Genomic DNA, 12,051 nt, shown 5'->3' on the forward strand with positions numbered 1-12,051 from the left:
TGTCTGATGCATGATTTAAAGGAAAATCATGCATACTTATGCATGATTTTCCTTTAAATCCATCGTTTTATGATTTTCTTACTTCTTTTGTTCGATTTTAGGTTAGAGATAATTTTAGGATTCTAGGTTATTCCTTAATATATAGGAGTGGGCAGTTATTTTTGATGACCGCCTCCAATTATGCAGTTTGGAAATCAGAGCAAAAGTCTGTTTAGGATAAGGAAATTGTGTCAATGGTAGCATCACCGCGTCGCGGTCGATCGGCTGAACATAGGCACACGCCTCTAGGCAACCAAACGGAATTTCAGATCACGTGACTAGCAACCACCATAGGAAATACAGCACTTGAAATTTCTAGAAATAAAGAATAATTACAGCACTACTAAAGAATAGACTAAATTTTTGTTCTTGCTCCAGGTACTGAATAGATCGCTAGGAAATTTGGTTAAAAAAAGTTATCAAAAAAGGGAATTCTTAGATCATTTCCCATCAAAGCTACCGTAGTAAGACCATGGATGTAGCATGGAACTTGTTGCTACCCTTTTTTCTAGTTAATTTTGCCTTCATTAGTAGCAGATTGGCAAAAAAGAGAGGAGGTTTCGTAAAATTTCCACAGCGCTCGTTAAGACTTAGTGAATCTTAGTCAGAATGAGTACGTACTATTGTCAAAGATATTGGAGATATAAATTTTTCTGAGCATTTTATGTGGTCGAAAAATTTCGCAAATAGGACTTGAGATATATATTTTTTGCCTCAGCTTCACAATTTTCACTTTTTTCTCTTAAAAAGGGACGAAGTCGCTCGATATTAAAAGCGGAGAAAAAAAAACTGATTTTCAATATCAAGAGACATTCCCTCGATTGGCTTGACTGGGAAAAATTGCACGATTAGAGCACTGTATGAAAAAAAAGTTGATGCAGCTAATTTGTAGCAAAAATAAGCGTTGATTTTATAATTCTTATCAGAGCGTTCGTACTGAAACTTATCAGGCATACATCACTCACTTTTCTCCTTCACATAAAAATGAATAATGAAGGAAAAAGAAAAAAAAATGACGCTGTAAATGATCACGACTACGTTAAAGGCATCACCTCACGAATCTGAGGTGGTACGGATTTCAGGTGAAGTATTCCTACACGGCATAGTAGATTATGGGGAGACGGGTGATTCCGTCCATTTCTTCCTAATTGCCGTAAAAAACGGCCCGGACGATACGGCTTCGAGCGATCTGGCGCGCTATCTTCCACAACGAGTTCGATTGGAGCGCGCCAGCCTTGTGCACGCGCCGCTTATTCCGGGCCGTTTTTTTACGGCAATTGGGAAGAAATGGACGGAATCACCCCTTCTCCATAATCTACTATCCCGCATAAGAATACTCCACCTGAAATCCGTACCATCTCGGATTCGTGGGGTGATGCCTTTATGGAGGCAAATTTCCTTTCATCGTTATTGTGCGCTTTACCGTCGGCTCGGACATTGCGACGAGAAATATCCGAAAGCTACCAGGATGACATTTGTAGGTGCAGTCGAATGGATACTCTTCCAGGTCATACCGAAGCGGCTGAGAAGAAGCTGCATAACAAAGCGGCTTGAAACAGGAGTATTTTCTTAAAAACAGGAAAATGATGAGAAAAAACTCGCAAAGAAAGAACGGACACCACGACTTTGTAGACATCCACAAATTGTGTGCTCACTACTGACCTACTGGGTATGCTTAAAGAACGAAGCTTGAGATATCCAGCAAAAGAAAATCCTGACAAAAAGGAAACTTTGTAGCGCCGATACTCACCAGCCTTCAAGCCGGCCAAAGCAAACATTTTCATACATATTCATGCTCTCTCAAAAACGACTCTATGAATATTTTATTGATTTTTAAGGGATGTAAAGCGCATATTCTTATGGTCCCACCTCTAATACTATATAATATTGATTTTTAAATGTCATCTGAAATAGCCAGCAAAAAATCAAACAAACAATGGCCCAATAAAATCCAGCTGTTGAGACATCATTATTTGTTCGAATTCTAATGAACGAATGAATGAATGAGTGATTGAGTGAATGGACGAATGAATGGACAGACGAATAGGTGGACGAATGACTGAATGAATGCAACGATGAAAGAATGAATGGATGAACGAATGGACGAATGCACGGATGAATATGGAATGCATGGATGAATGAACCAACGAATGAGTGAGCGAATGAATGATTGATCGACTGAGTGGGCGCTACGGACGAATAAATGAATGAGTGACCGGATGGATTCATGGATGAACAAATGAATGAATGGATGGTAATATGAGAACTCTATTTCAAAAAAAAAACCAATAATTTATTGAAGTAGCAGAAAAAAAAGAAGCCCACCTCTGTAGGTCATTTGAATCCGTGGTCCACTCATTCGAATGGGTGCACCGTTGAATAACCAATAGATCTATAAAATCAACGAATTCTCCCGAAAATTCAGAGAATATCCTTCTACTAACCCTCGGTTTCGGATTTCCGACTATATTCGACTGGAGGATCGCGTCGGTTCCTTCGGTGAGTCGTAAACCTCGTGGTGGAGCTCGTACAATTGGTCGTGATCCTGGTGCACCTCGGTTGTCTAGCGAGGCGAGTTCCGGCTCGGTCTCAGATTCAGAGATTCCCCAAGGCTGAATGACATGCATTTCATATTTCTCTTTTTCTCCACAGAAATGTAACCAACATCCCCACTTTCCCTCTAGTAGAAGCCTCAAATTATCAAAATTTCAACTAATTTTAGAGATTTCCAATTTTTGTCTAAAATTTCTTTCACCCAAAAGGACAAGTCACAAAAAGGACAAAGACACAGAGTTCATGGAATCGAACACTTTGATACCCAGAAATGTTATTCGAATTTGATAGGTATTGATTACTTTTACATATAAACCATATCAGAACGACTTATCTGTGTACAAATGCTATAACAGATGCCACATGTTTTTTTCTAGCAAAATTTTTACTATCAATTTTTTTGTGCTGCATACGGGAAATTTTGAGAAAAGGAATGATCACTTACCGTATCCCCGTTACTTTCATGATCGGTCGAATAGGCAATGCCTTGTTTCATCATCTGCTTCTGGGCAACACTGCTTGGTCGTCCCTGCTAAAATTTACCGATATATTTGTTTATTACCACAAAACAACAATATTTTATAGAAGAATTGTAGAGAGAAGAGAACGTTTTTTGGAATTATTTTAAATTTCAACTTATGTTCAAGAAAAAATCGTTAGAAGATCACGACAAAATTTGAGAAATGCAGAGTCAACTGAAAACTGTTCATAAGCATTGAGTCTTACGTTTTTAAAGGAATTCATAGAGAAACCACTATTCCATGAATTTCCTAGAAATACGAAATTATTTTAGAATTTCTAAGGATCTGAATTTGTCGGCAAATATGTTTTTTTTTTCTGAATAGTGTAGGAAAGCTTCTGGGAAATCCTTGAAAAAACGTCCTGAATCCCTTTCAATTACGAGGATATCGTACCTGTGCCTGGCGTCGGTCTCTCGTCAGACGCATTTGCTCTTCGGCAAACCAACGATCGTACTGCTCCTTGGCGAGAAGCTGAAATGACATCATACATGATCTGTTAATGTTCGATGGATTGATTTCTAGTCTAAAACACAATTAAATGACTTTTTTAATTCTGTAAAATTCCAAAGACATTTTATAAATCGGTTCAAGGGTGCCCCTTTCTTGAAACACTCGTTAAATCCTATGAAGCCACGAAGAAGAAAAATAACTTGAAGTTTTCAATGTAATGTGTAAGATAGCTATTCCACGCGTAGATAAACAAGTAAACAAAACTCACTTGAGCAGTAGATGTCGCTTCACCATGTATGTTGCTCGCTTTGCACATGTATTCGCCGGCATCGTCGTTGAACATTTGCGGGATTGTGAGCGAGACGATACCCGTTTGAGCGTCATGGTCAATTCTTGCCCTCAAGAACAAATTTTGCTTTTATCTACGACATACAGTAACCACTATATGGCGAAACCCTCTCCTTTTTGAACCCTTAAGTAAGTACTCCTTCTTTTTACTCCATTTTATCCATTCACTTACGTTTGTTAGAAGTTTATTCATAATCAATGGGCGGGAAAAGAAGTTCTTAATATTATTATTACTATTATTATTATTATTATTATTATTATTATTATTATTATTATTATTATTATTACGATCATTATTATTATTATTATTATTATTATTATTATTATTATTATTATTATTATTATTATTATTATTATTATTATTATTATTATTATTATTACGATTATTATTATTATTATTATTATTATTATTATTATTATTATTATTATTACGATCATTATTATTATTATTATTATTATTATTATTATTATTATTATTATTATTATTATTATTATTATTATTATTATTATTATTATTATTATTATTATTATTATTACGATCATTATTATTATTATTATTATTATTATTATTATTATTATTATTATTATTATTATTATTATTATTATTATTACGATCATTATTATTACAGTTATTATCATTATTATTATTATTGTTATTATTACTACTATTATAGCGTTACTATTACTTGTATTTACTGTACTTACTTATACTACTTACTTATAGTATTATTATTACTGCTTCTTATTCCCGATATTATTATTTATTTCTTTCTTTCATAAGAAGAAATTTGTTTCGCAGAATCTGGATCTTAAAAAGTTCAAATTGTTAAATCCAAGGGCTCCTAAACTGGATTCATCCAACAATTCCCGAGATTTGAATACCAAACGCCTACAGAGTTCGAACCTTGCCAGCCGTACCCTACCTTTAAAAAATGTCTCGAGCTAGGAACCGAATAAAATGACAGCGATTCAAGAGAAAAGGAGAAAAAATTCTTGAGAAAATATTTCTCAAGGACATTTCTCACATCATTAACGTTGAACTTTTAACCTTGAAAGATGATGTCATTGGCCTCAATAGAGTTTCTTGTAAACTATAATTACAATACGACGAAGAAATGAATTTATAATTTCCTAACGGTCAACTTTATCAAAACGATCATCAGCTTGCTAGCGGCTAAGTAGTTTTCAAAACAAAAAATCGAAAAAAAATGCAATTTGAAGTACCACATATCGAAACACTTGTGAAAAAACTGGAAATCATCAAAAAACTAAAAAAAAATTTGTTGGAAGAAGTGAGAAGAGCCTTGAATACATCTCTCTCTAGTACTTCTGCCTCCAAATCTCTGCAGCAACTTCTGTACCAGTTTTTTTTTTAAGAATTTACTTTAGAAGAAGTTATATTTTCTCGCTTGCATAAACTTGAGACGTTCTAGGATTGAAAATTCAGAATTTGGTGGAATATTTGACAGAAAACTAGTAAAATATTAGCAGTATATGCAAATTGTCGCTATGCGCTCTTTTCACACCACGATCCCCGTGTTTATGCGGTAATCGCTCGTGATCCGTGAGTCCCCCAACTGTACGAATAGCCATACATCGCGGTCTTAGCTGAGTTAATGGTATCACCCCACGAGTCTGAGGTGGTACGGATTTCAGGTGGAGTATTCGTATATGGGATCGTAGATTATGAAGAGGGGAGTGATTTCGTCCATTTCTTGCTAATTGGCACAAAAAAAACGGTCCGAAAAAAAGCGACGTGTGCACACGGCTGGCGCGCTCCAATCGAACTCATTGTATGGAAAATAGCGCGCCGGAACGCTAGGAGCCGTGTCTTCCGGGCCGTTTTCTACGGCATTTAGGAAAAAATGGACAGAACTGCCCTCTCCTTCATCTACGATCCGTGTACAAATACTCCACCTAAAATCCGTACCACCTCAGATTCGTAATCTGATGCCTATAACTTGAGATTTCAGCCAAATCTGATTACGTCTACTATCCAGAGATCTAAAGTTGCTTACGTGGACAACCACCTATGGACATTCAGTTCATATGATTATCGAAACCACCCCCCCCCCTCCCCCATGAGATGCGCGTTAAAAAAAAACAAAAAAGACAAAAAATAGTTTTTAAATGGTAACTGGTTCTCGAGGAAGTTTGTGGACAACTTTATCTGACCACAGTTTTTAAAATATGTAGAAGAAAGAAGGAAACAATCATACTATACGATTTTGCAGCCGTCAGGCAAATTTACTGGCGCCTCACCTTTTAAAAACTTGTTTTCAGTTTGTTTCTGAGCAAATCAACGTAAACAACTTGTTTACAAGACACAGAATTGCCAGAATTCTCGCAGTTTTCAGTTTTCACAGAGAAATTTCAAGAAAGTAAAATACTAACCGATAGTTTTGCAGAGGTTTTCCATTTTTTAACCATTCGACTTGTGGATGTGGAACACCTAAAATTAAAATTTGAGAAAAAAAAGGGCAAATAAAATTGCAACAGTTGGAAGAATTGAAATTGAAATTACTTCAACTTTTATTTCTATCAAAAATATACACTAACAGTAGGACTGCTTAAAAGAAAGAGAAATTTCTAATCCAGAAAAGCTATGGAGAGTGGCGGTGGAAGCGATGGGTGCACTTTGCGAATCAATAGATGACCTCAAACTAGGAATGAAAGGTCAAAGAAGATCAAGACCCTCAGGTCAATCAATCAATCTCTCCACATTTTATCTTTTTTATTCCTATCACTTTCACTCGTTCCAGGATTACCTCGTATCAATTTCAGCTACATCTCTACCTCTTGAAGTTCATATGGTCATCCACATGATGATTTCATACTATCCGCAGAAATCCACTAACGCTAACATTCACTTTTTTCTAAAATTTATCTATAGCAGAAATCTTCTGTAAAACCCTGATTTTCTGGAATGCAACATACTTCCGAAAGGAATAAGTAAAAACTCACTGTTTCATTTCATTTTACTCTATTTTATCATACAGTTCATGTTATCGTCAGACTCGTAGGTACACATGAGCATTCATAGAGTAAATAAATGTTCGCAAAAAATGAAGCAAGAAAATCTTCAAATAAGGAAATTTTCATATTAAAACAAGTCTTCACACTGTATTTATTTAACTTCTTGTTTATTCTTTATTTTTTGTTTTGTTTTTTAAATTTATTTTATTTTGTTTTTTTGTGGGATGAATTTACGACACCAAACGGGCAGAGAAGGTCAAAGAAATTCATTTTGTTCAAGAATAGAGCATGAGAAAGCATGGCAGAAAGAGGAAAAAAATGAAGAAGATGATCTTATCACCAGTTTTTTCTCTGTCTCTCTCTCGATGATATTCGATACTTATTCCATATTTAAAAGTTGTTCAGATTTTCTTACTAATTTTACTGTAATACTACCACTTTTATTATTTGTGTTGTGTTGCTATTATTGCTATATTATTCTATATTATTACATTATTACTCCTATTATCTAATTTTATAGCTGTTTTCTATGACTATTACTTAGCTATTTACTTATCCGTCCTAACCATCCTCAATCTTGGACATTTTCACAATAAACACAAAAAAGTAGGACGAAACAGTTCACCTGCTACTCGCGCCTCCATCACCATAATAGCTCCAGGTTTCAGAGGTTGATGTCGTAACTCCTTCAAAAATATCGGCGCACTAGGACCAACCGGGGTTTGTGGTGGTGCTGGTGAATAACTAAAACATATGTGGTAGGTTTTAGGAGTTTTTCGTGGGTAATTCGGTAAAAATCTGGAAAAAACGTACACCATCGTCGGTTTCCCTCCAGGAATTGGGGTCGGTGCCGGCGCAACAATCAGGATGCAGGTGGACTGACGAAGGCCGACAGCATTAGCGGCCTAAATTGCATTATTTTCATGCTTTTCCGACCTAAATCTAATACGATGAAGACCTACCTGTGCCGTAAATCTTCCGCTGTCCGCACCCTGTACTTGTGAGATAATTAGCCGATGATGAAGGCCATCCTCTTCGAACTGAAACAGATTAGATCAACTTTTTTTTCGGTGCGCGGCTAATAGCGGCCGACTGTGTGTTTTTCTACCTCGTAATCGGGGCAGTTCGAGACGTTGTGTCCATCCTTGAGCCATTTAACTGCCGGTATCGGGTGACCGTCCAACTGACATTGCAACACTACGCGTTCACCAACAACAGCTCTTTTGTCGGCCAATGGCTAAAAGACGCCAAGTATAAACGGATCGTCACCACTTGACATGTGCTTTAGAATAACAGAAGAGAACCAAAAAAAAAAACTAATTACTCGGATGAAAGTCGGTGGCACGCGATTCTCGTCCGCTCGCTCGCCTAACGGTTGTTTGAACGGCATTAACGTAGATTCCCAAAAATAGAAGAACTTATTCTACTAGAATTATATGGATTTCGTTGGCGGTCGTTCGGACTAGCAGGATGTCACCTGGAAAGAGGAACTTCCCTTCTGCAACATAAGCACTTTTTCGCGTAGACGTGAAACTTTTCCGGATTTTCTGTAAGAAAATCCGTAGAAAAAACCAGAGAAGGTAAGAAGAGAAATGAAAATCATCGCAAAAACAGAGTGCTATAGACAATCTATTCTTGAAATGTTTCTCTCCGTTAAGGTGAACAAAATATTTTTCCAGAACAAAAGTAGACCTAATCAAGGCAAGCGAAATCACTACGGTGCCCGAACTAGTGTAACGAGTTGCCTCATCGGATAAACTGAGCACTTTGGTGCCACTGTTCCTTGATTTGTGGATTTCTGGATTCCGTGGGTACTTCTGTTTTTTTTTCGCTGTGATTGCTGCAAATTATGTTCTAAGCTCTGTTCACTGCTTGGAGAGAGCGGAACACCGGAAATTTCATCGAATGCTGTCCATGATGTTTGATCTGTGGAAGTCCTTTGGAAACAGGTGCAAAAATAAAAGGGCGAATTGCTTGAAGAAACCAAAAAAAAACGTTAATAGGGGCTCTTCAAATCCAGAAAAATCAGTACGAACGACTCCAAAAAATTTTTTTCCAACCAATAAAAATTTCCTCGAGTATAAGAGCAATTTTTTTCAACTTTACAGATTGAAATTGTTCGAATTTTTCAGAATGGCAAATTTTTTTATTCCAACTTCTGTAAAACTACTCCTCCTTTCGAAAGGAAGCAAATGTCGCCACACGATAAAAAAAATGATTCTATGGGAAATATTCCATGGAAAAGACGAGAAGAAATTCCAGAGATGTTTGTGGAAGAAAGTTGGCTGACATGCAAACCTACAAGATGAATGAGCGCTCCTCACGTTTGACGTGTCTGACATTTCCAGACGAATGAGGACTTATTGAGAAAATAAGTTTTTCATGCCAGCAAATTTCGCTTCTACATTTCTTTTCCGATTTTTTTAGAAGCATTTTCGAGATTGAGTTCTGCTTTAGATTATAAGCTGGAAAAAAGAACGAAAAATACATCCAATCTCAACACTCACTCTCAACTCTCAACAACTCTGATTATTTAATTGAAATCCTTAAATTATTAAATTTGCAATAATAATTGATTGTCGTATATGGATGTGTGTAAAGAAGAAAACACAAGTTTGTTATTGCAGTTTGAGCCTACTCGATCGAGAAACGGGAGGAAAAGGAGGAAAAGCATGAGAAGAATGTACCCGAGAGCTACATACCTAACAGAGTGAACCAGAAGTATACCTCGAAAGAGGTCCTAAAGCGAAATAAGCCCGTCTTTTAAGATGTGGTTATGAAATTCGCATTCCTTCAAATCATCATAATCAATCACATTTTTGTCTTAGAGAGAATTCAGATTGCGAAATATAAGCTATAAAAAACTCAGAAAAAAGAAACCAAAATTAGAGGTGGATCCTCTGAGAGCGCAAGATTTTCGTGGAGATCTTCGAGAAGAACAAATAACATCGGAAATTTCTTCAACATCAGAATAGAACATCCGGAAAAAATTCCCTTCTGTAGTAATCTTTGCGAAAATCCTCTTCTACGAGTTCTCCACGGACTCTAAGATCCTGGAGCAGGTTTGAGAGCCCTTGGCATCTTTCGATTCTACACAGAAAAAAAAATAAAACGACTGGGTTTTTTTTTCCTCTCGAGACTCGAAGAGTATCCATGGTATCCGAGAAACGTTCATGCTGACTCGCTAGCTATTAGCTGTCCAATACATCATGCACCATAAGTACTTGTTATTCTCAGCGACTTTTTCACTTGGAACATTTTCTGGAGCCGCCGAGATTTGACGAAATTCTCGATTTTTCGAACAGCAACGCCCGCTCTTCGGCTCAAGTACCCGATTCGAATGGGACCCTATGTTTACAACGCTATCGTTCGTTGATTCATTCATTCCACTCCGACTTACACCAACTTAATCCTACCGTAGCCCCTAGAACACTCAATTTTGATCCCGATTTTTTTAATATATTTTAAGTCCTAGATTAGACACATTTCACGGGTTGGGGGAACTGACACGACCTTATAGAACAACTTTTTATACGGCAGTTTTTTCGACAAAAACGTCAGCTGCTGCCGCCATAATGATGTCATTGTGCTGCATGGCTTGCAAACCTCTTTGCTAAGAGGCAAATAATCATTCGAGAGTGTTGCTCTGTCAAGTGGCGCCGCTCTTGCTCTGACTGGCGCCACTTCAGCCACCGTCAAATAAAGAACGTCGTGGTCGTCGTAAAAGGGATGACATGTTGTGTCCAGAAACACTTTACACTTCGATATGGGACAAAAATAACCCCCAAGACTTCTGATTGATGGTTCTTCCTTAAAGGTCCCACATCAAACATGCCGGATGGTGTATATTAACATATATTAAAATAATGCATGTATTTAACAGCAAAGTGATTTTTCCTTCAGAAAAACAATTCTGTCGCAGTTTCATGCTCTTTTCAGAGTTTCTAGAAAAACTCGTACTACCGTAAACTACCATAAAATTGCCAAATTTAATAATTCCATAAAATTAATTTTCTCGGTCAGAGTGAACGACTTTCTTTGCTCATTCGGAACAGTTGATTGCAACTTTTTGAAAAAACATTGAAAGAAATTCTCATGAAATTCCAATCCGGAAGAGAAAATGAAGAATAGAACGCTCGGCAGAATTTCGCAAATTTCTTTCGGAAAGGCAGGCGAAGGAAATTTCTGCCTGGAGCTGCTACCTACAACAGACGTTTTTGGAAATGAATATAAATAATATGGATAATTCCCTTCTCTGCCCAACAATTTCACCTCACTGTGACGTTCACTACTTCACTACTGTTATTAAATCAATTCATAGCTCTTCTCCTCATATAGACACCGTTCTGTTCACAGCAGCGCTACAGCAATCATATTCGCAAAATCAATCAGTAAAGTGTTCGATCAAAAACTGTCTTGTAAGACGCAAGGGTTCGAAAAAAAAGGTATCGCATGAGGAGCGAAAAAAACCGGGAATTTTTCAGAGAAGAGCAGGGAACTAGATGTCATATAAATTGCTGCTTAAAACTGAAGAAAAAGTTCTGATAGAAATCTGGAATCTGGATACTTCTGAAACTTCGTTAAAAATGAAGTTTGTTAATGATGAAAGAAATTACTTACAAATCCACGATTTTCATGGAAACTACAAAACTTCTCTCATAGGGTTAAAATAGAATTAATCATAGTATGTCTGCAAACATAGGGAGACGGTGAAATGCTTTGGATCTTCAGAGAATCGTACATATCAAAAAACCTCCGGCCTTTCAAACGAATCGGTGAATTCCTCAGAAAATCGGTGAAAGATCATCAGACATCGAGTTTTTCTGTTCTATCCACAACAGATCAGCTTTTCTCGTTCGGAAGCGACAGAAATATAAAGCAAAAACATGGGAAAGCGCTGCAGTCCTGCGTCGGAGATAAGATTTTCAGGTTAGCCGCCTTTACGTGCATACAAACAGCTTAAGAAATCCACTAGAAAATCGAACCTTAGCCTTCTTCCTCGAAAGAAAAATTCAAATTATCTAGACAAAAAAAAAGTTAAAGAAGTTTTTCATCTTCCACTTGGAAAATCTCTTCTCAAAAAATCTTTTTGATTGAGCTCTGAGAGCACGTTGGTTTCACCAGAGAAAATACCACAATGTATCCTCAAAACGTAAGGAGCAGG

The 12,051-nt window shown here is 36.9% G+C and overlaps 2 protein-coding genes across 4 annotated transcripts in view; one reads left to right on the forward strand and one right to left on the reverse strand.

Moving 5' to 3' along the window:
* The window catches only part of RB195_013660 (uncharacterized protein), a gene marked incomplete at both ends in the record, with an annotated part of 48,539 nt that extends 40,262 nt beyond the window's left edge, over positions 1–8,277 (reverse strand). Inside the window, 11 exons of one of the 3 annotated variants that reach the window (XM_064203586.1) lie at positions 2,365–2,431; positions 2,484–2,651; positions 3,038–3,124; positions 3,507–3,584; positions 3,832–3,961; positions 6,306–6,363; positions 7,513–7,631; positions 7,701–7,792; positions 7,850–7,927; positions 7,996–8,124; positions 8,212–8,277. In XM_064203586.1, coding sequence (XP_064059467.1) covers positions 2,365–2,431; positions 2,484–2,651; positions 3,038–3,124; positions 3,507–3,584; positions 3,832–3,961; positions 6,306–6,363; positions 7,513–7,631; positions 7,701–7,792; positions 7,850–7,927; positions 7,996–8,124; positions 8,212–8,277 — 1,072 coding nt within the window. Of the gene's footprint in view, positions 1–2,364; positions 2,432–2,483; positions 2,652–3,037; positions 3,125–3,506; positions 3,585–3,831; positions 3,962–6,271; positions 6,364–7,512; positions 7,632–7,700; positions 7,793–7,849; positions 7,928–7,995; positions 8,125–8,211 lie in introns of those variants that run through there. The other 2 variants (XM_064203588.1, XM_064203587.1) reach the window with 2 other exon arrangements.
* RB195_013661 (uncharacterized protein) lies at positions 3,946–4,585 on the forward strand (the record flags this gene model as incomplete). The annotated part of the gene is made up of 2 exons (XM_064203589.1): positions 3,946–3,948; positions 4,124–4,585. The coding sequence occupies 2 exons, from the start codon at positions 3,946–3,948 to the stop codon at positions 4,583–4,585; spliced, it is 465 nt and encodes a 154-aa protein (XP_064059469.1).
* Positions 8,278–12,051: the final 3,774 nt, after the last annotated feature.

The sequence above is a fragment of the Necator americanus genome, chromosome V (assembly GCF_031761385.1).
Source record: "Necator americanus strain Aroian chromosome V, whole genome shotgun sequence".
NCBI lineage: Eukaryota > Metazoa > Nematoda > Chromadorea > Rhabditida > Ancylostomatidae > Necator > Necator americanus.